Raw genomic sequence first — 24,670 nt, 5'->3', positions numbered from 1 at the left:
GCAAGACTGTTGACAATATATCTCCCACAGCATACTTGTCTCCAAGCTGTGATGTTAAAGTCTGGGTAAATAAATTACTAGATGATGGAAATCTGTTTGGACGGTGGTATGCTTTGAGAGACCTAATAGCAGCCTTCCAACACCTAAGAAGAGATTGTCAAAAAGATGGAGCCAGGCATATATACTGAGATATATAGCAGAAGAACAGGAGATGATAGTCATAAACCAAAAAGAGATGTTCTGACAAGAAAAAAAATTTAAAAATTCAGTGTGAATATAGTTAAGCATTAGAACAGGCTGCCCAGAGAAGCTATGGAATCTCTGTCCCTGGAGAACTACTAAAAAGACATGAGCAACCTTGTCTGAACTCTGTACTGACTATGTTTTGAGTAGGCAGCTTAGATGACCTCCTAAAATCCCTTATAAACTGAAGGATTCAATGACTCAATGAGTAAATAAAAATCTCCTTGTTCCTGCACTCATTCATACCTACATTCACACAGAGGACACTCAGGAGTTAATTCATCTAATTGCAATAAAAATCCTAAAATATTTAGAAAAAGCATTTCAATTGTCTCAAATACTCCAAATCCTACAGAGAGCAAGAGAAGTAAGTATAAATACAAATTTAGAAAGCAATACTTACTGTTATTCGTTGGCTCAGAAAACCCAACATTCTGGCCATTCCAACTCTTGTTTTCTCCAAGCTGAAACAGGTAGAAAAAGACAAATAAATAAAGAGCAAACTATTCCCTAAACAGAACATTCCTGTTTATAAATTTAGTTGAAAGATTCTAAAAAAGGATGACTTGGGATTGCCACATCCAAGTGGCAAAATTTTGCTAACACATCTTAATTTTTGTCTAAGGTTATTTGAGTAATGTACCCTTCATGAATAAACATTAACAACTATTGCCTAACACTGAAATAAAAATGTTTCCCCAAGGATTAGACTCATCTAAATAAGTTACCAAATCAGACCTAAATAAAATTAAATATTTTAAGCAGCTCTCAACTGAAAACACAAACAGACAACAGAGAACTTACATTCTAAAACTAGAAGACCCTAATAACTGCCTACAAAGGAATGCATAAATGCTATAAAGTACTTTGGGTGTAATTTTATAATATTTATTTGCTGGGAATCCATTTAGTTGTTGAAGTGGAAGCAAAAATGGTTGCAATTTTCCATTATTATGAATATATTTTTGATGAAGCTAATTGTCCTCAAATTAATTTTATTATGTTTAATACTGGGTATTACTCCGACACGGAATAGGGGAGCAATTAACAGAGTTTCAAAATGAGGGCATTACTGAAGTCTACACAGTAAATAAGATGGCAGTGTTCTAGGTTTATTGTAGAAGTGGATAAACAAGTCCAAGCTTCCTAACTAGTTAGGAGCTATTGACAACCAGCTCTATGCATGTGAAACAAATGATCCTTTTCAGATTTCACTGGGATTTTGTATGCACACAGAAAACCTCGCAGCAAAGCAGGCTATATGCCATGTTGGCATATAAATTGTACAAACCTGTAATCATTTGCTCTGGAATATGGGGTTGATTGTAAAGTGGAAGAGATGCAAAGGGGGATCAATGAGCAGAAATTTGCCTATGCATCCCAGAAGTTGTGTTAAAGCTGTTTAGATTACTATCATGCTGTAACGAAGAATACTAGATGATATGTTTTCCTTGGGAAAGAGCAGGGAAGAGCACACTATGCAAAGCAGCTATTCAAATGATTGTTTCCTTGCTTTTCATCATCATGTACATCCAAAGTGCTTAGAGCCTTGGCATTGTGCAGTGAAAACAGGAGATATATAATGGAAAGGGAGGACAGGTATTATAGCTGGCTTTTAAACTGGTCACCCACCTCCATGCACTTCAATTTCACATAACTGGTTTTATTCATATTAGGAAGCATGTATGTCTATTGGAAAATGCGGGAGACAATAGTTCTTCAAATGAATAAGCAACAGGAAATCTATAAGTATGTTTGCATTTACTGCTGTTACAACAGCATGGTTGTGTTAGGAATCCATACTATACATCCATGATATGATACCAGCACAAGCGCACTGCTACAACATGAGAAGAACATATCCAACTCCCCTCATTCTTCTTTTTTATTGTTTATTAGCTTGATCATGATGGGGAATTTAACAAGAATTCATCTATCAGTAAGTGACCCTTAATGCTGCTGCCTCACATGAATGCAATCTACTCTGTTTTTATTCTCTCTAGGAGAACACAAGTGCCAAGAAGAAACAAAAAGACAGAAACATGAAAATATTATAAAAACTCTCCATTCTTATCCATGGAGCTAAAATTCTGACAGCTGCAAAAAGTCTCCCAGTGCACTTTCAAATTGCTCTCCTCAGGGCTCTGCACAATCATTACTGATTTCCTCCAGGAATAAGACTAGCTCAGAAAATAGCAGAGCCTTTACTTTTTTTTACCTAGATTACTTGTGCTGCCAGCAGCACCATGCATTGCTCTTGTAACACTCTTAGGTCTTCATTAAAACAATGAATACAGCCACTATTTTTTTTTTTTTAAAGAAAGGAAGAATGGAATGAAAAGACTCAGGGAAGGAGGGACACTGAGGAAAAAGAACTTGCCTTTTCTATTAAAATCATCAAAAAGCACACAAGTGAAATTGTCCATTTAGATGCCAACCTGCTATATCAGCCAATCTACACTAGGTCCCATTTTGGATTCAAAGAGAGAAACAAGTATATTCTAATGGTGTACTTTATTGTGCAATTTATATGGAAGGAATTTTTCAGCGTTCAAATTGATAGAGATCTAAGGGCTATTTTCCCTCTTCTCCACCACAGTCTAGTTAGAGAATTAGAATGCTTTAAGCTACACAAACTAACTTGTGCATCTCCAAATATGTTCAGTCTGTTATATACAGAAGATAAAGCCAGATGTTCTAGATATTTTATGTCCTTAACCCCAACAAAGCTATAAAAATTTGTTATGATCTTGTTATGATACCGTCACTACATAAAATTTGAGTAGTTCACATTTTTTGGATACAGTCACATGTTTGTTCATTGTGTTAAGAATAGTATTAGGCCACTATATGCTATTCTACCAATCCTAAAATGTATACATCTGCAAGTATGTAATTAGACCTGATTTTCTAAAGGTAATGCACTTGTAAGTAATAGTTTAATAACTGTAGGGAAACCAAGCAGCAGCATCTCTTTTTAGCCCTCAATTTCTTTTAAGGATTTCAATGTAACCACAAGTTTCCACTGCGTAGAGCTCTCCAAAGCAACTATGTTGTGGGCTGAATTTTTTCAGGCTTTATCTCTGGAAAATACTGAGTAAAATTAGTTCAATTTAAAATCCAAGAATGAAAGCCTATGTTTTCCTACTAGGGGAAAAAAAAAAAGTAGACTTCTCTGTTTTTTTCTTGTTTTTCATTAAAGCCCTTTGGCCATATTGGCAGTGAAGAAAAAGCTGAAACTTTTATACTGTAGAAAGTATATTCTACAGTAAAAAGTGTCAGCATTCTGGTGAAAACGAATTATCATTTGATTCAGTCAGAACCCTGTTTTTAAATGGCTATGTCTGCACAATGTGTTCTCACTAGGAACATCATTTAGCTTCCAAGTACTCTGTTTAGAGTATTTCACACCTGTCTATGACTAAGACATATAGTGAAGAGCATAGTGAAGGTGAGTGTGAACAGCATACATATTGCTGCTACTCTCAGAGGAGAGGGAAACAGAAGGAGGTGGGGCCAAGTAACCAGCACAGCATTTATTTTTCCTGGCTAGAAGTACTGAACATATAGAACAGAGTACCTTCATGTATATATATACATATCAGAACATTCTGTTGACCTGAGCTAGCTAGTGCAGTCACAATAAACATGCAAGAAATTATCAAAATACATACATGCAGTGACTGCATATGACAGAAGTTGCTTAGAGTGACAGCTCAGTCGAATACCTTACCAAATATCTTTTCAGGATACAAAAGGCAAAATCTTTAACACCCAATTTTGGTTACAAAATCTCTTATTAATAAACACAAGACAGGAGAGGAATGCTAAGTTACACATAGTTAACATGGAAACACATACCTGCAACACATGAATTTAAAATGCAATTTCTTCTCCATAAAAAAAAAAGTGACACACATTTTCTTTATCAGTCATCAAATCTGAAAAGGCCACTCTTTTTCTGGAATGCTTTTAGTGCACATGCAATGGGAAGATAAACATTGACTACTAAGGCTATTTCATGCATGAAAATTACTAACATAGTTCCTTTCAGTGCTCTCATGGATGCCCAAAATGGAATAAAAGCAAGAGGCACATTCATCCTGATTTGTAAGAGGAAATAGATGCACACGTCACATGTACACTTCTCCACACACCCTATTCGATGGAACTACCTTTCTGTTCCTAGTAACTCTTACAGGAGCAGAGGCTGCACTTACTAATAGATGTGGATATAGAGCTGTAGCTAAACAAAAGCTAATTTGTGACAAGCAACTCCCTAAAATAGAGGTTGCACAAGCTTAAGTTTCCACTCTTACTAAGTGATTAGTTGATACAGGCTAAAAATTTAGACAAGGATAAAATACGGGCATGGTAACAATTGGTTCTCACCTTTTCTGGCTGGTCTTGAAGAGGAGTAGAGGCTTTGTAACCCAGCTGTAGCAACATTGCTTCTGCTGCATTTCTTTTAGCTATTTTCTTGTTTGGGCCTGTTCCAGTAGTAATATCATTGCCTACTTTTACCTTAAAAAGAAAATATTGATCATAATCATGACAAATACAAGATTCCTTAATATCACCATGTAATACACATGTATTAGTTCACACAGAGGAGCTTGTTTAGATTTTTCAGAAGGTTCCCAAACTCATATCAAAGAGCCATATTTTTCTGTATCTCAGTGCTCATGTAGTTGCCTCTCTCTTCCACTAGCCTCTTGTGTCAACCCCATTATGCCTCATGAACTTCTCCCCCACTCTTTCTTAACACTGGAAGTGTCACAGGGTCTGTACTTCCTCTTTCTTGTAGGAGCAGCAGCTCCCCAGCATCATCAGGACAGTATCCAGAACAATGGAGAGACATATAGTGACGTGGAGATTTAAATGAGAGTGTTTTCTAAGGAAAGGTGAAAACCATATTTGCATTCCTCCCACTTGGTCACACTTGCAAGGAAGATGGGGGCTGGGACCACTTACACCTGATTAGCTTTGATCAAAACAGTCTTTGGAAAGAAGGCTCCTCGTTGGACCTGTGGTCTGTACAGCACAAAGGGTTTCTGACAAACACGATGCCTTTCATAAAATGAGGAGAAATTAAAGCCTTAAAATAAGGACAAATTGTAGACAATGGATAGCCACAAAGTGTGCAGCTCTAACTTAGTCCTTGGCTTGGGTACCACTTTTAAAACTTCTGGAGCTGTATGGGTCTGGTTTGTGACATTAGCACTGTCATTAGTATCCATTTATGCAATATTCATAGCTCTTTGATAGGTATATTTTATTCTGTCCATTAAGCCCTTTTATTTGCCAAATTGTCTCTTAAAATAGTGCACAGTTTCAAAAGCGTGTCAAAAAAAAGGAAATCAAAATAAAATAAAAATAATAAAACAGCCAAGGTGATCTGAACAAAAGAAACCTCAGAGGTCAAAGACCCAAAACAGCCTGGAAGGAGCTTTAAAAAAAAATGCAAACCCAGGCATACTAATGTTAAATAAATAATAAATGTTATTTAATAGTTTATGTTATTAAATAATGCTTCACTTTCCTCAAATTATCATATATACATATATTTTCCTAAAAGTTTAAATTCTTATTCACTCAAATACTTATTAATTCTAAATATTAAGAAAAGGATGAAAATAATAATAATCATGACTATTCCTTTAATGTATATATATAATTAAGCAAAACGTTTCAGCTACCGAAGCCAGGAATATTAATAATCTTGAAATATAAACCTTATCTTCTATGCAGTTCACAATAACAATTAGAAAATAGCCAATCTGCTACAAGTTTATATGCAATAAAATTGAGGGACTTTAATAGGACAAGACAAAATGATAATTTATAACATAGCTCACAATAAATCAATGTGTTGCTATTTCTCAGACCTGTAAAACTGGTTTAGCTATTATTATAACCTCTATCAAGGATTAAAGGTCTGACTACAAAGAGAAAGATCTTTCTGAAATTAACTTTGGGAACAGAACACCAACTAATGTCATCAGAGGTTTTCTTCTGTTTATCTAGTAGCCAGGACAAGTAATTGGATCCATTTCATCACATCTAAACTTGCTCTTTGTGTGACAGATAAAAATGAACATATTATCTCTGGATATTTTACTTCCACATTCAATTAAATTAAATGAAAACATTGTTTAAGTAGTTTATACAAAGGTTTTTTATTCTGATAGGGTTTTTTGCATGCCATAATGGATCCACTGAGACTTCCTGAAGGCAGTAGAAGCAGCAGTACGATTTTAGTTTGAAAATACTGCAAAAGGGTGAAAATGGAGTTTAAAAGTACTCATAACAAAGCAACTGTTCTATGAAATTTCTTTGACTTTTTTTCACAAGCCTTCTTAGATAAAAGGAATCTTCTACATATTCCCTGCTTTTAAGACTCTTTTTTTAATTCAAATTAAAGATCTGAATTCCTCCAGCAGAAAACTAAATTCTCAACCCATTTTTCTAATACTGGGTTGTGTTACACTGTCCTCTTCTGAGACCTCACACAACAACCACTAACTGTGGACAGTCCCATGGGGGTTTAAGCACAGGAAATGAGATTGTCTGTGATAGAATCGCTCTTTTTCAAATAATTTCAGGTTTCACAAAAAGTTGTAAATACAAGATTATATTCATGAAAAGGATTCTGAAACAAAAAGAACCCAACATCTTTTGCTTCAGAGAGAAAAATAATAAATCATCAGGAAAGACCACTGAGGTTCAAGAAAATTAAGATTGCTAGACTATCTTCATAGACATGAAGGAGGAAGTTACAGATTTAAGTGAAAACATAACTAGTTTTCTGGAGAAGGAGGTGCTGGAACATCATAAATTCTGCTTCTGATCAGAAGTGACATTTTGGTGTGGTTTGTAGACAACAAGTCAAAACATGTTGAGGTATGCTGTTCTGAGTTGTTCCGGCACAAAATTACCCTTGAGTGAAAACACAAAGGCACAGAATCCTTTCCTGTTCCTAATCTTTCTCAATCTGCTGCTGTGCTATCTAACAAAATATCAGTTATATTAAATTTTTGTACATGTTCTTAATTTAAATATGAAAGAAACATTAATGATCTACTGTTTCTGTATTAGGTCCAGACAGAGGACAGCTAAAACACGTGATAGAAGGCTTTTCTTTGTTGTATTTCAGATATAAGCAAAGCCAAAAAGAAACTGAAGATCTGAATATATTTACAACACTATTTTTTAAAACCAAAATGCTTGGTAATATGGAGATATTAATATCCATACTTCAGAATACTAGTTATTATTGCAATCCTCTGATCAACAACAGCCCAATTTTTTTTTTTTCAAAAGACAAGTAAATAAATCATGAACCATCAGAGATAAAACCAGTAAAAAAAAAATATGGAAAACCACTACAAGCAAAGTGCCTAGAAGGCACGTAACCAAATGGCCATTTGTTTCACCAAGACAAAGAAGAAAGTTTAGACAGGCTTTCTGATACTGTATTTCATTCTTCTCTTGTATAACTGACTTTAAAGCAAAGAGCTAAACACAGGAAGATCCACTTCATATTACGTCACCATCTTGCTTGAGTTTGAACAAAACAAAGTAAGTCCATTATGTCTAACGTGACAGCAAATGATACCTGCATAACAAACTCTCGACGGCGAGGCATTCCTCTCTCTGAAAGAAGAACATACTCTGGCTCCTTCTCCTTTTTGGCCTGTTGGATCTGAGCCAAACGACTGATGGGATTCATTCCTTGACCATATTCTGGTCCAGTCTAAACCAGGTTTAAAGAAAAGAACCATTATTTCAGTATATATTATACAATTACTACCTTGCTTCAATAAAACATTTACTTGGGTTCTCTCTTCAACAGTCCCTTTGAGAGAATAGGAAGTAAATTTGTAAATAATTTTCTGATCATGACACAAAAGATAAGAATCCTCAGGCTCAAAGCTGTGGAAAAACGTGGTCTGATACAGCTGCAGCTAGTGTGCATATCTGGCACCTGCAAGCTACAAATACCCTCATCTATCTGTGGAGGTCCTTATGAGGATGGATGAAAATCGGCAGATTCATCAGTCAATTATATCTTATTGCCCTACTTCTAGGACCCTTCGCCCCAACCCTTTAAAATAGGTTGCACAATGCTGGAACATGCATTACACTAAGAAGAGATGAGATTTACAAGAGATCAAAAAAGATTTATCATATATAATAAGGAAGCTTCCTCTCTTAGCCTTCCTGCTTTCCTTCTTAGCACCCCTGCCTTCCATCCTACAGTGCAACTAAAGGTGCAGAAGGTTTACTCTGTGTGTCATGTGAGTTTAGCCTCAAAATACTTTTATAAAGTGAATGGCTAGAAATGTTGCATGTTGTGAACCCCTGACAAAGTATTTCAAATGCTTAACAGACAATAATCCTCACAATAACATGTCAAAATGTACGGTTGGTGAGGGAATTGATCTGATGGGGGAAAAACAAAAGAACTGACAAAGTCGTCTGTCCAAGATTACAGAGAAAAGTGAAAAACTACAATCATTACAAACTCTCTGTTTCTGGAATTCTTTTAATGAGTTATTGCTCACATAGCAAATGCTCTCTCAAAGGAAATAGCTATGAAAATATTTGTTTGTAGATCTTAGGAAGAAGAAATTAAGACCCACAAAAATTTAGCTGAAGTCATATTTAACTGATTTATATACCATAACACAAAGAAAGAACTCACAAATGTAAATGGCATTTGAATGTAGAATTGTTTTTATGTTATTATTTCCTTTTTATGAAACCATTTGTCAGCTAAGAGAAGATGAGCACTCATGCTTCCTTGAGCTTCTCAAATAACAAGCAGTGTTCCAGAACCTGAAGACATTATCAGCAACTGAAGGCAAAGATTAGAGAGGGATATTATATTTAGAAAGCTGTGCAGCAAATCCTTGTAGTGTAACTGCTGAAGTAGTTAGAGAAGATGTAGGTGAAAGAGCTAAGACAATGTCATACACAAGGGCAGCTGTGTGGGCAAGAAGCCAGGCAGAGACAAAATGCAGAGCAGGCTAAATAAAGAGCCAGCCATAAGATACAGCTTCATAAATATATATACAAATAAAAAGAAGTTTTCATTGCCACTTCTTTGATGAGTAAAACACTTCTAGGTTAAATTGAAAGAAATGAGCACTCTGAAAGCATTTCAGAAGTCTGGATATTCGAAAAATAAAAACCTTCTACACCTTCAGCTTATTTTGACAATTAGTGTCTCTTTCTAACAAGGCCAACTTTGGCTAACTAAATTTAAGTTCATAATGGTAAGTGGTATATGGTAATGTGAGGGATTCTTACATTATTATACCCTTAGCACCTTTCTTGAGAAAAACTTTCCAAAATGAGAAAGCCAAACCAAAAGCCTTTTCAGATCTGCCAGCTTTAAAGCTAAATTAATGCTGATGGTTTTCCATCAAATAATTTTCCTGCCAATTTTTTCCTAAACGTTTTTGAGTTAGACCCCCAGAATCTTAATAGGAGATAGGTATCTAATTAAAGTAGGTTTTCTTGAAAAAATCACTGACTCTGTTTTGAAGGCAAATGAAAAGAGGAAGGTAATAAATAAGTCCTCTGTACATTTTCCAAACCCAGTGTTGCAATCTCCAAAGTATTTGCTTATATTAAAGGGCTTTTCTGGTGGTTGCTCCTTCAGAACTCTGTACCTACTTAGTACACTCACTATATTAGTAAAGTAAGTACTGAAGCACTAAAGTAGTACCCCCTGTATTTACTATTTCATGTATCTCTCTCCCTTGTCAAACTGGGGAGGGGGGGAAAGCCCAGGGAGAGAGTCACTACATATGCTAGTAGGGCCTCCCGGAGGAGATGATGCTAAAACTTCACATGGCTGTACAGAGCTGCTTGGAGGGCTTGATCCTCTACTTAGACTTGATCCAAACCCTTGAAGACTTCAATGATGTGAGCTATTTACAAGCCATTATGTTTGAAAATTCCACAGCATTCTCAGGACTTAAAAAAAAGGCATATTAGCACAAGCAAACAATATTGACACTAACAAGTAACTGTAACAATATAGACAGAAAATGACAAATAAGCCTTTATTGATTTTAAATCTGACTCTTTGTGAGCAAACATCCTTAATTCTGTCAAAAGTGGACACATACCTTCAATATTGTTTTTGGACGCTTTTTAAAGTAAAGTTTTGGCTTTTCAATCACAGGAAGAGGAGGAAGTTTCTTAAGTTCTTGTAGGACAGCCATTGCAGCGCGTTTCTTTGAGAGTTTCTTACTGTTGCCTTCTCCTTCTGCAGTGAATTCTCCTACTGTAACTCGTGTAACAAAGCTCTTCATGTGCGGAGGTCCACTTTCTTTAATCACCTTTTAAGAGAAATTGAGTCAAATCACCCTACAAGAAGATAACTTAATGTTTGAATCTCTGCAATGAACTTAGTAGTAATGCAGTTTTCCTGCTAACTGAAGGTATTAGATGGGTTTTCATAAAACTTGGACAAGTATTAATGACAGTATAAGATTTGAGGACAGAAAATTAAGACCAGTTAGATAAAGCAAACCTAACCACTATATTCAGTGTTTCACAGAAAATACCACAGATCTATATTTTTTAAAATATTTATAGAATAACACAATATACAACAATAATTCATATTTAAACCAAGGCTGCTGGTTTTTTCCCTTGCAAGGTGCTTCACACACTAAAGAAATTAAATCCATGAAGGTCTACCAGGCTTTGGCTATTTCTTTACATAAAACATATTCAAAACTGTATTTATATGGCACCTTATTTCAACCTGCTCATTTTTTTTCTATTATCATTGAAACATAAGATGTTCACAGTTCCAAACTTCAGTCTCAGAGATTTATATTTTTATGCTGTCCTAGCTGCAGGCAGCATGCCTGCTCTCTACTCTTACCTTGCCAGAGTACACAACTCAGAGCGATATCCCATATATTCGAAGGGTTGACACAGTTTTGCCTCCATGATTTCAGCTGTCCCTTCCAGCAGTACCAAAAGAAATTACCAAAAGAGCTACCATAACTCACACAAAAGCCAATCATTTCTGAAAAAAATTTATTTATTCACTCCCTTCCGAACATATTCAGGATGACAGTGAGAAAACTCATGTGAAGTACTTCTCAACTACTACAGGGCAGAAAGAAATTAATGAAAGCTGTACCTTCCTTTGGCTCTTTTTCTGTCTTCACTTTCTCACACACACACACACACACATGCATTCATCTCCTTTTAGAAGGCTATACTGTAAGGATGCACTCATCCACAAATCACAGCACTGCAAGTGCTAGGATAGCCATCTCTTCATGTATGCACCGTTTACTGGTCTGGACAATGTCTATCAGGAATTAGAGACCTCATTTGGGAAAAGGTTCAGTTATTTTTGTTTGATGGGCGGAAGCAGCTACCTAATTTAATCTTTGTTATATGTAATATGTATAAGGAGACAATTAGAATATCTGACAGGCATCTCTTCATAATACCTTCAAAATCAATATAAATACCAATTTTTTTCAGTAGATGGAATTATATCAAACCATTTGTTGAAGAAGAGTAATGCTTGAGTGCAAGGGAATTGAGGTAAAGGTGCAAGGGCCTTCTTGGTGTAATAACTATAGTTTTAATGTGCTGAAACCTTCAATCTTAATATTATTACAACATGTTTCGTATTAAAGTTCTTTTTATCAAGGTCGTGTCCCTTGCATTATTTAGTTTTGCTGTTGCACTGTAATGAGGTCTCCTAAGGCTTGTATTTCCTTTTTAAGCTCTCTTTTGTGGCAACTTCAGCAAATACATACCATTGCATATATCTATAAAAAGACATAAAACGAAAATTAACGGACAACTTTGTCCACATTTTCCCAGAATATGATGACATCTATGCCAGCATGGGATTTTTCTGTTGTAGTCCAGGAATGTTCCCACTCTGAGACTCCAGGTAATAATTTCAGAAGTGTTTTCAAGATTGCCTCACTTGAAAGTTGCCCACTAGTGCTTCACCATGAGAGAAGGCAGCAGTGCTTTTAAGGCACTGACCCACACTGAGCCACGGGATGCTGCACTGCATGCACCAGAGCTGGGATGAGCCCAATTCCAGGCTCTCCTGCTCTCAGACACAGCTGAACACCTTCATTGCACTGCAGCGTTTCCCACTCTGTTTTACAGACATATCTTAATCCATCCCTGTACATTGCTATCCAAGCATTACACCATGCTGTCTGTAAAAATGTCATGGCTAAATTAACCTTACTAAGATCCTTAATCTTTTTGTGGTTCTACTAATACCATTATATAGGTGTTTCTCTTTACATGCAATATATCATCATCATGGCTGGGCTTCGTGAACGAAGATTTGGGAAAGGCTCTATCCACATTTGTTACAAGCACGCTGGTGGCTAATGAGGCCAATACAAGATAGACATATCCGACTGCAAAAGGCACAGCAGAAAGACTCCTTAGGTGGTATATTCTGCAAGGCACGATTCTTTCTGCCTTGTCTTTTCTCCTCGAGAGTGATCCTGCGTGCGTTCTCAATGGAGACAGCAGCGTTATAGATGGTGTGTCTCCAGGCCTCCCGACTGGAGGTCAGAGCAGACCAGTTATGGTGATCAATATGGCCAAGGCTGAGATGTTATTTCAGGGAGTCATGCAATATAATGTATTCATAAAATATACAAGAATGTCTACACTGACCAGATGAAAAAGGACAAAATAAGTTGCTTAAGAAATATAATTGCTGAGTTCCTAAAATATTAGTTTTATACAAGTTTTCTCATATATATATATATATAAATGCACACATATATATGAGAGCAAGAATGTTAATACAAAACCAGATTACACTTCCATATACACAAAAATATATTTCTTAATATAAAACTAATGCATTCTGGTGTGTTTTTAATCTTTTAAATTTTAAGTATGTGACACAAGGTAAATAATTGACTGGAAAACATTAAAAACTGTTTCTTTGTTAGTGTGTAAATGGAAAAAAGTCTGTGTTGTCAACGGAATGAATCCCATAGGATTCAGATGGGATCTGGATCAAGCTAAACATCCAAATGTGGTAATTAAGCAAAAAAATATTTACCTAACAACATTTTTGGTTAACCCCAGATCTTTTTACTCCACGTGATTTCAAACAGTTGTGCTATGAGCCTTGGGACAGAAAACACTAGAAAGAAATTCAACCTTTGCTATCCAAGAACACTATATGCATTAGGACATTAAACTATTTCCTCAGTTGAAAGATACGACCTGTGGACCAAATCATGGTTAATTTAAAGCTGAGAATTTGATTAAGGGTGACAGTTCAATACACTTTTCTTTTTCTGTTCCATGGATTTAAAGAATAATTACAGCAAGAGAAAACACATGGGGCGAAAACACATCTAAGGTCAAATTACATCAAGAATGAATTTGGCTCAACTTAATGAATCATGCTGACAAATGTAAAACAGCGGTACGATTACAGTGAAAGAGTAATGCTGCTTCAATTATTAATGAGACTCCAGGTAGAAAATTCAGAGGATTACGACAAGATTAAATGGACATTAAAGAAACCCCAAGAAATAGAGGAGACAAAAATTGGATCAACAAACCCATGTCACCTACATCCATGTATCCGTGACTATTTAAAAGTTTTAAAATACCAATACATTTCCAGGTGCTTGTGTGGCCAGACATACCAGATTTTTTCAGTTAAAAAAAAACAACACCTGGTTGTCTGGGTGTAAAACTGCAGTGAGAAAGGGTGACCATCATGCAAAACCCAAAACCCAATTAAGAGCTACTCAGTAGTCAACCATCCAAAGCCTTAATCCGAGAGCAGAAGCCAGATAGGTGTGAGACTTCCTGCTGAGAACCAGTCTCCCAGAGTCAGCAATTTGGACTGTTGCTGGTTCAAAATAAAGAATGTCTGTCTTACTTTGATAAGAGTGGGATATAAGCAATTGTATCTCTTTTTCCCAGCAGACCACTGGACAGGGATGGAGGGGCAGAAAATCTGCCTGTTCAGGCACTCTATGCCTTCACTCCTGATACTGACAATGAAAAAAAATATATTATTGTATTTGCTATTCTAAAGAAATAACACTACAATCCAAAGAAAATAATGAAAATAATATGACAATCTGAAACACCCTAACATGTTCTAATATGAAGCTGTTGACCTCCATTATGTTTTCTAGGATCACCAACTCCTTACTAACAAATAAGAAATAAAAAAAACATATATCTTGCAAAATAACTGAAAAATGCAAGACTTTAGCCTACTGCTAAAGAAGGAATAATAAGCAAAATGACCATTCAACAGGTACTCTTAACAATTCCTACAGCAATCACTTCTGTATTCCTTCTTAAAAACTGTTCATTGAGAACCCCACAAATGCCTTAGAGCAGTTGCATTTTGACTTAAAAGCTGATGAATCAAGGTTAGCTAAGGATGCGCCAGTGAAAAGTATGGAGTAAAGCTTGTTCTTTGTTAGAATTCAATGTTTCTCTTTTAGTTAACAATTTAATAGATATAAACTCCTTAAAACTCATCCTAAAGTTCCTAGGCAACTAAAACTAGCCATATTACATGAAACAGGACTGTCCATCCCTCATGCAATTCCGAGGGAATGCTTACATAGAACTTTACATATATTTATGATGATTACTTCATTACATAACACAGCACTGTTGGAACATTGGCTAAAGCTTTGTCAGATGAAGAAAAGACAGATTATTTTATAGCTACTGCACACAAAATAAAAGCTAGAAAAAGCTTTGATGCCTGCCTGGAATAACACAAGACCATTTGTAAATAAAATCCTATTAGAAACATCAGATCCTGGGGATTACCCATAATTGCTTAGTAGTTTTATTGAAAAATAAGCCAGAACCAAGTTCAATCAAAACTCTATTTAAGACTGTCACCTTTACTTAGATTTAAAGGCAGGAAATAACACAAAACCTGTCAGGAGAGCAAGAAACTGTCTTTTTTCAATGTTGCTAACATTCTTTGGCAAGTGACACATTAGACTTTTCCTGTACTAAGTATCTCTGCCTTCATTTTCTCCTTACCAAATGCTCTCCCCTAAGTAAGCTGAAACAGGAATGAAGTTAAGAAGACATTCAAAGCACTATCCCTCTTTTCTTTCCACCCTCCAAGCTACTCTGTCACCAGTGACCATACATCTTGTATTTTAGTGCATTGATTCATATGGAACTATTCCAAACACTTTTAAATATTTAAGGTAGAAAACAATGTGTGAAAACTGAAACTCTAATTATAAGCTTCCTTTTTGAAACACAGGCATGTGTTTCCATTATGCCTGTCTTATATAAGAGTTAGGTTCTTGGCATGTAGTGGCAAACTGATACTCCAACACGCCCCGACACCCCAGTTTCATCCTCTAGATTTTACATTCTCTTAACTTTCTAACTAGCATGTATCACACAGACCATATATATGAAGCACAAATGTTTTTGTTTTGCCAAGGAATTCCTTAGTCACAAATAGTATTCCTTGTCTTTGGCTCTCTGACCCACGTTATGAGAGATTTCTCAGATTTCTAAGAAGGTCCAAATAGCTCATTTGATGTTGGCCAATTCAGGGACATGGGCCAAACACGTCAGTAAGCTGCATACAGCACACTGTAAGGCATGCCACAGCTTAGGTTTTTTTGGTTTTTTTTTTTTCATATGCAAATACATGCCTATATTTTAAAAGGAAAAAGCACTGGAGAAAATAACCATCACCAATATAAGCACTATCCACGTCTTTCATACATACTCAGTTTAAATGTAAAACAAAAAGCAGAAAAATCAAACATTAAAAAGCCACTTATATTAGCATTTTCTGCATTAAAAAAAACCCAAAAAAACCAAAAAAACCCACCTTGGAAATCTGGTGTGTCCTACCACAACATTAGACTTTTACAACAAGCTTTTGTAAGAACTTTCTCATCAGAAAAGTTTTTCTCATCGGAAAAATTTAGTATCACTCATTCTTCCGTACTTACTTAACTGATAGCATTGGAGCTATTCCAAATATTCTTTATTACTTAAGATAAACAAAGGTGTCAGAAGCAGGTTCATAGATAAAATCATATGAAACAAACAAAAAAAATCATGAAGGCTTAAGCAGAGATAGATAAGAAGTCAAACAGTGGAATACAAAAATACTCATGACTTTCTGAAAACAGCACATCAGAGGCAAAATGTTTCAGTGGGAACTTTTCTAGTTCACGACTGACTATAGTTAAAGCAAAAACTTTGGCTAACTGTTTTGAAGATTATTTCAAATAAGACTGAGTGTGGCTATCAATTCTAATCCCACAGCCCTATACAGAAGACGATTTAACTGTCTTTCTGCCATCCACTTGTTTGCAACCAAATATTAGGTCTCTAAGAGTTCTGAAAGAGCATCTATTTTAATAGTAAAAAAATCAGTGTCTTAGACTCTGATACACTAACAATTTTTAATTTGTCATTTGCATGAACATTAAAGCCATTTTTATAGTGTATTACTATTATTTACTGTCTGCAGTTGTAATGGCACTTTGTTTTAATACTTCTTTAGTAAACAGATAAAAATGTAACACATACCTCAAAACTGACAGGTATATTGCGCTTCAAAGCGATTTCAAACACTACACTGATCTCAGACTTGTTTGCATCTTTATCTTCTTCTGATTCTTTTCCTGTTTCTCCATTCTGAAAATGATGCATACATAATCATATCACAATTCTTAAAAGATAAAAACAATATATTATCCTTCTCCCCCAATTTCTCAAAGACTTTTGAATTCTCCTGTCAGGATGTAAATCAGCACTTGTACATCTATCTCAGCACCCCATTATCAGACACCTGCTGACTGTGTGCTTATGCTTCATAACAAAGGAACACATATACATTAATTTTTCATTAATTATAGATGGCAAAATAACAACTCTGGATTTTAGTCTTATTGATGACATGGATAACAATTATCTGAATACACACTTCTTGTGTCAAACATGATGATCAAACAGATCCTTCGATCTGTTTCTCAGTCTCTCTGTGGGTACCCTTTCTAAGCAAGGAAGAAATCTGTACTTCTTGGAAAGTACAGAAGACAGCATTTCTCTCAGAAGAAATTCAGTGAATCAGTCCCACACTTGGACTAGGTCACCAGGTTACAGGTGTCCTCAGCAGGTCCAGCTGGTTAATGGCCCCTCCCATCAACTTCCCTCTAGGAGTTATGACCAGTGTGAAAAGGTAGTGACAGAGAACAGCTTGCTCAACACAGAACATTATTTATTTATCCGTAGGAACATAACAAACAGAGAGGCTAAGAGATAAAAAAACAAAAGGCACATGCAAACATTATCCTGCCTAAAATTCAGCTTTGCTTTACACTTCAGGAAATATTAATTTTCTCAGACAACAACCAGCATAGGGATCAGTCAGCCTTTTGCAACCACTGCCTTTTGGTGTTTGTCCCCCAGGCTGCATTTCCTTAGTTCTCAGAGGTTTCACTTTCAGCTACTTTCAAACTGCAAAGCTCTGAATGCTTCAAACTGGGATCTCTCAACAACCATGTAACCTTGGCCAGGCTCCTAATTTTTTATTAGTGGAGGTAAACTTCAAAGACACTTGGGTTGAATTAGGTGGATTCCTGCAGAGCTCCCGTCTTACATAACAAAGTCTGATCTAAATCATCAGCCACTAGCATAGCTACAAAAATGCAGATACCAGAATTATAAAACACCATTAAAAAAGCACTAGGTTCTTCACATTAAAATGAAACTTATCAATCTTTTATCTATCATTCATTAACTCTTAATATATTAATCCTTAAGACAATGCAGGACCAAAAATCCAGCACTCAAGTTACAGCATGCAGACGTGGAGCACTTTTTGTCTCATGAAACTTTTGAGTCTGAAAACAGTCATTTACATCCCTGACATTGATCTGGAGCTAAATGTAAAACAAAAAAATTATAAAGTTTATAGAACCTGCTGAAAACAAAGGGTGCAGTGAAAAACAATAACAAAGGTAGTTAGAATGAAGTTATGCAGGACCTCTAGCTCATTTCATATAATGAAATGTTAAGTACCACTGAAATCATGAATGTAGGTCATTACTTATAGGACCAGCAAAGCATTGATTAGGTTCACTGAGAAAGATCAACAGAATTAAAAGGACAATATTTAAAGGGGAAAATATATTTTGGAGATATAAAGAATGGGGTACTATTATTCTGTTAAAAGCCTTAGTGAGAATATTACTTGGCATTGTATTCAATTAAGTTTTGTACTTTATAAAGGACATTGATAATCAAAAAAGCTGACAAAAAGAAGACATAAGGATGAACTACTGATTAGAAAAAACAACCTTGCACTGACACAGTATGAAAACAATCAGTTCTATAAAAGGATTCAAAATTACTTAAGCATAATTTGTAAATATATATGGGGGAGAGATTTTTGATACCCGTTTGTTACATCTAGCAAAGAAAATACAAATTAAATAGAAAATGAAGCTAGGTGTATTCTAGAAGAGATACCTCACAAATTATCTTTGAAATGGGGAATAATCAAAACTGGCATAATTTACATAAAATAATATAATGCCCACTGGACTGTCAGAAAGCCTCCAAGTCAAGAATATTTAGGTTTTCTGGCTGTACTCTAGCTTAACCAGATATGTATAGTCTAAACTAGAAATTACTGTTTAAAATTTCATGATTAATACAAACACATCAGTCCAGAAAATACCTTATTGTCCCTCCTGCCCTTAAAATTTAACTCCTTGCATATTTTTCCACCAAATACAGTAGAGAACTTAACTGTAAGTGGAGAAAAGAGAGGATCAAGACTTTAAGGCTTAGATCTTAGTATTGAGCAATAAAGTTTCAAGCCTTAGACATATGACTTCCCTAAGGATGATGAAATACGTTCAGGAGTGCCTTAGGCACTTTGGATTTAAATTTGATCCTCATTCCACAACTGACACTTTAATTGTAAGGCCTTTCTTAGCCTCACATCTATGAGACAGCAGAGGTGCTTTGGCAGACACACAATAGCTCTTTTGTGAAAGCAGGTTCACATTCGCTGCAACCCTGCCCTGTTGGCTGATTGCTTCTTGTTTCTGCTCACCTTACGCTCTTCTACATGTTTGTGCAATGAAGTATTAAGACAGCAGTATTCCTCTTCAGTGGTTTAATATGGATAAAAGATTTTATCCTTAAATAAGTTTTTTTAAAGAAAGGGAAAAAAGGGTACCTTGAAACGAAAGAAGAATATACAGAAGTCTGCATTAAGTAAACATGGCTATGAAAGCCGAAAGATAAACCTGTGTATTTCCATAGATCCCATTCTAGTCAAATTCACTGAGTTACTAATGGGATTACCAGATGGGTAGGAGCAGGTCTGTCCTTGCTCCCCTCTCTCCTCTCCTTGGGAGCACAGTGGCAGTGACTGGGGAAGAAAGAAGCTCAATCTCATAATGTAATCAAGGCCAGTCAGAATCTGATGTGTACTGGTTCTGATCCATGCACAGTGTTCGAGGAATGACGAATCAATCATCTTCCAAAGGTGACTCAAGATGGTCAGTTTTGCTGAAGGTTTTACTGAGCTGGACCACGGTCCGTGGTGAGGGCACATACCACCACTGCAGAGCAGCCCTGTGTGCATTTCACATGAGCAGCAGCAGGGAGAAGCCTGAACCTTGTCACCACAAAGCCCTTAAATTCTATTTCAACCAGCCCCCTGTTCTCTGGAGAGCTACACTCAGCTCCACATGATGCAATGCTCTGTACTCCCTCCATCATGATCTAGGCAGAGAGTTACCTCAGCCTGTTACCTCCAGTCACCCCCAACTCTAAACCATGAAGTGTCAGAGATGTTTTTTCATGATTCACCTGCAACCAGCCCACCTTCCCCTCAGCATAACCAAGCCACAGAGGTTTTCCTGACTGAGGACTTGATTTAGTCTCCTACCAAAGGACACCTGCTAATGAGATTCTACAGGATCTCAAGTGGTCATCAACTGCTGCACCAGAAACTCACAGTTCTCCCAGAGGTCTTGCAAGTATTTGGCTTCTTTGACTGGGAAATATTATTATATTTGTCCTTTCAACTTACAAAGATTATTCTGAGAATAATTTTTCTGTTAAATATTTTTTAAAATATGACACAATGTTTTAATTTTTAAGCAGCAATATATACCACTTATAAATGTAGCAGTGAGAAAGCCAATTATTTAAAAAGGTGACTAAAAGCCTACAACCAGGTGATCAATAACTGCCAATGAGCTCCATCAGGTTCTTAAGTACATTGGGGACAAGTAATTTCAACTGTAAAAACTGCATTAATGGCACAACACATATTTAAGGTTAATAATTCATTCTCCATAAAGTCCTTGATTAAATGGACATTTTCTCCACTTTTGGTATAATTTCAAATATTTCATTTTATTTTGATTTTATTTTTTACTTAGTCACTGTTGACAATCCTATTTTTAAAATGTCTACTTATTTTTTGTTATTTAAGTCTAGTGCTATGTTAGGTGTGCCTTTATTAAGAAGTGAGTAGTTTAGTATTACTTCTCTAATTACTGAGGTTAATATGAAAAAAATACTAAAAATTAAACATTGAAAAACTGGCAATGAAATTATTCAATTTGGTATCTTCACGTGAAGATTAGGAACAGTTTTCTGAAATACAAACCTGAGGTAATTTTTCTGGAATAGGTTCATTCTGGAGAGCTTGAAGGGCCTTCATTGCAGCATTATGTCTAGCAGCTTGACGAGTCTTTCCTTCACCAAAAAACTCACTGTTGCCAACAGTTAACTGGACATAGAAAATTTTAGGCACTGGGCAATGATACCTGGAAAAAAGTCACAAAGAGAAAACAACAATAAAATTTAGGAATTTTAGCCAACCATTTAATATAATATAGAGTAGTACTTGCAGATAAAACATTATCTTTTCTCACAGAATAAGACCCAGTAGCCAAACACATGGACTGCACCTCAGCAAGGCAGTTGTAACCCTGAGAGCAGCTCCTACATACAAACCATCTCCTCACCTACACTTGTGAGCTCTGCAGTGAGCTCTACTATCTATCAGCCCAACAGCCCAGCTCTGCTCTCTTCTTGGTTTGAGTCTTGGGAAGATGAAAACCTAAGGGGAACCAAAAATTCCAGTGGAAGCCACGCCTGGGAGACTACTTCTGTCCCACAGACAAGTGGCACAGAGGAAGAAGGATTGTGAGGTCGCTCACATGAAACTTGTCAGTATAGTTCAGCTCTAAGGGGCAACAAAAGTCAGGTGGCAGAGAATATACATAGCAGAAATGGGTCCTCATTTGACAAATAACCTGTCCATATTTTACAGCAATGTAAAAAAGCCCAGGATTCCAAAAGCATGGCCAAAAGTAAGGTCCATTACAACAAAACTAGATTCACTCAAACACAGTACTAGATTCATTTAAACAAAGTACTACATTTTTCTCATTCCTCTTAAAGGATCCTTTTTGAAATGTGTTCTCTCTACTTTCATCTCTGGACATAGATGGTGATTTTTTGGTATGAAGACTTTCTGAATTTTCATTAATAATTGTAACCCATTTATTTCAACTGCAAAACAAAAAGTTTACCAGAGAGCAGCACACTTCAAAACCAAACAACTGCAAACAAGCACACCGGTCTCAGTGTCCTTGAACTTTGTGCCTAATTCTAAAAATACATTTATGTGGAAAGAGCAAAACCATAACACTGGCTCCAACAAGCCTCTGGCTATAGGGCCTTGGAGGAGTGAGCTAAATTGCCTTTATGACATGCAAAGAGTGGGTATTTACTTTGATTTCTTGTTTACAGTTTAACACACTTATAGGGAATTATTAAGGCCTGGAAATGCTTTTGCTTATGTAGCATTTTCACAAAATTATAGAATAACTCAGGTTGGAAAGGCTTCCGGACATCATCTGGTCCAATGCAGCACCTAGAGCATGGTCAAGCTCTGAAATTACCCTGTCTTATTCAGGCATTGTCCAGGATATTGTGGATATCCTCAAGGATGAAGATTCCACAACATCTCTGGACGACCTTCCAGTGTTTGACCACTCTTTCTGGAAAACAATTACAATGGTTCTACATGCCTAATGGAATTCAAACACCATGGTGCCATTAGTTAACTAAGCAGCTGTCAAGCCAAAGAAACAGACAGTTCAACAATGTCAACTTCTGTCCCACTCCACTGTGTCCTTCTTTGCTGCTGACATAGAGCATTCACCCCTTTCCTCCCTCTTCTTCTAAAAGCAAACACAGTATCAAGACACTACCAATATGACAAAATCTACAATAAAAAAGTACAGCGGCTTCAGACTGAGATTTACCTCAAAAAGAATGTCAGTTTTTCAAATGAAAAAGGATATAGGGTATAAGCATCTCCCCTATCATGCTGTCTTGTAGGCCCTTAATTACTTGTGTGTATACAATTGGAGTGGGACCCCTTCAGTCCTGTTTAGTTGGTTTTAGGGTCTCTCTTGCCAACATCACCCTTAAGTTTTTGCCTACTAACTTGATCCATCACTTCTTGCTTGGTTATAGGTTAACTCCACTCTCTGTCACCTTAAGGCTCTATTGACCAGATTAGCCAACCTGTTGATAAAGATGCTTGCCCCACTCGGTCAGGTGGATCCCATCTCTTACAAGCATCGATCCTCAAAGAAGTTGCCACAGTTGTAAAAACCTGATCTCTCTTGTCATGCTTACTATGCATGTCCCCTTACAGTATCATTGGTGTCCACAATGAATCCTAGCAACAGCTCTGCAGCTAGTTCTAACTCAAGGTCTTTGATGCACCAGGGAGAGCTGCTCCAGATGGTGCTAGGAACTGTGTCATGTGGTGCATCACCACCACTGCTGAGCACACACGCACCATCCTCAGCAGTTTCTGACTTCCTTCTGCATGAACTGCTGTGCAAACTGCTGCATCTGCTGGTTGTCTCTGGGAATGGTGTTCTAGGCCCTGCACTTATATGTGCTTCTCTGTAGTACCTGCTGAGAGGGTGCTTGACCCTCTCTAATCAGGAAACGACTGGAAGGAAAGCTCAATGTAGCTTTTGATCAGGAGTAGCTGACAGCTTACTGGCAGCTGCTGAATCTTGCTAAAAGCCACAGCCTCCAGTAGCTATCCTTTCCCTGCAGCAACAGGCACTCTCAAGTTCCTTGAAGAGTTCCCAGAAATCCTCTCACCATCCCAGAAGATCTCAGAAGATGTAGAACTAGAGCCTGGAAATGGCTGCATGTGTTATGCAGCTTAGTACAGGACAAGCCATATTATGCAAAAGCAGTAGACATCTTGATAGCATGTCCTACCTCATTACTTCACAATCTTTTTTAAATAAAAAGAAATATAGTAGTGCTGTTAGCAACTATATATATTTAGGGAAAATACAATATCCATCGGAAAATACAATATCCTGTTTCCTGTTGAGTTACTAGGCCTACCTTTCCCTCCATTGCATGCAAAGGAGGAAAGCACATGAACTTAATCCACTTTATAAACTCAAATCCCACAACAGGCCTTTGCTTTTTCCCTACCCCCTTCCCACCTTTTCTTTTAAAGAGTGTTTAGGGAGCTATTTATGTGATAATATGGAAAAATTATATTCAGCCCATGGCTCTAGAGCCTCGGCAGCTCTTTGACATTGGCAGAATGATTAGGCTTTTACATGGTTTTGATTAAACTTTTCTTGCTCTGCTTGGCCTCAAGCAGAGTCAACAGAGCACTGATAATATGAACATTGCCAGGAAAGTGCAAAGGAGCACCTGAAATCCTCAGAAAAGGGACTATATCTGTGAGGATATTGGCTTCTCTACAACAGAGAGCATGTCAAACAGAAACAACATCCTCTTTTCAGTGATGAGGATAGAGACTGTATTAACAAAAGCCTCAAATTAATCATAATATTAGAGTCTGAAAGTACAGTGTGACAATTAAACTTACTTTTCATAATGAATGATTCTGCATCCTAAAGATGTACACTCATGTAAAGAACAAGCCTATGCGAAGATAAAATTATATATCTGCCACTGATCATTAACAAACCTTCCCAATATATTATAATGAGTTACTACAAAGGGTTGAAATAATTTACCATCTTCTGAATGTTTATCTAGAATTTTTGATTATTATGCAATAACATATCAGCACAATATTTTCAATCACATGCCAGTCCTACACTCCTCAGTCCTCTGTCACTCTGTTCAGCCACAGAACTGAAACAGTCAGAATTTCAAACAGCAACGTATCACATACAGACTCATTAGGCTTCTAAAAGTTTTTAAATTACCTTCATTTAAAAAATATGCATCTCCCTGCCTTCTACATGGTAGCTACGAAGGCTAGGATTTTCCTTGGAGAAAATTCTTATGTAAA

The 24,670-nt window shown here is 36.6% G+C and overlaps 2 protein-coding genes across 6 annotated transcripts in view; both read right to left on the bottom strand.

Annotated features, from left to right (window-relative positions):
- STAU2 (staufen double-stranded RNA binding protein 2) overlaps positions 1 to 24,670 on the bottom strand; it is a 171,313-nt gene that overhangs the window by 99,527 nt on the left and 47,116 nt on the right. For all 5 annotated transcript variants that reach the window (XM_064650685.1, XM_064650678.1, XM_064650692.1 and 2 more), the window contains exons 6-11: positions 20,954 to 21,113; positions 16,846 to 16,953; positions 10,386 to 10,598; positions 7,862 to 7,999; positions 4,636 to 4,767; positions 647 to 707 (exon numbers count right to left, since the gene is read on the bottom strand). In XM_064650685.1, coding sequence (XP_064506755.1) covers positions 647 to 707; positions 4,636 to 4,767; positions 7,862 to 7,999; positions 10,386 to 10,598; positions 16,846 to 16,953; positions 20,954 to 21,113 — 812 coding nt within the window. The remainder of the gene's footprint in view (positions 1 to 646; positions 708 to 4,635; positions 4,768 to 7,861; positions 8,000 to 10,385; positions 10,599 to 16,845; positions 16,954 to 20,953; positions 21,114 to 24,670) is intronic.
- Positions 4,132 to 24,670, bottom strand: part of LOC135412298 (elongin-C) — a 137,103-nt gene continuing 116,564 nt past the window's right edge. Inside the window, exon 4 of the mRNA XM_064650977.1 lies at positions 4,132 to 4,142. The gene's annotated coding sequence lies outside the window, so the exon portion shown is untranslated. The remainder of the gene's footprint in view (positions 4,143 to 24,670) is intronic.

This window comes from Pseudopipra pipra, chromosome 1 (assembly GCF_036250125.1).
Source record: "Pseudopipra pipra isolate bDixPip1 chromosome 1, bDixPip1.hap1, whole genome shotgun sequence".
In the NCBI taxonomy this organism is placed as follows: domain Eukaryota; kingdom Metazoa; phylum Chordata; class Aves; order Passeriformes; family Pipridae; genus Pseudopipra; species Pseudopipra pipra.
Note: the sequence above shows the minus strand (reverse complement) of the source record. Positions and strands in the feature narration are given on the sequence as shown.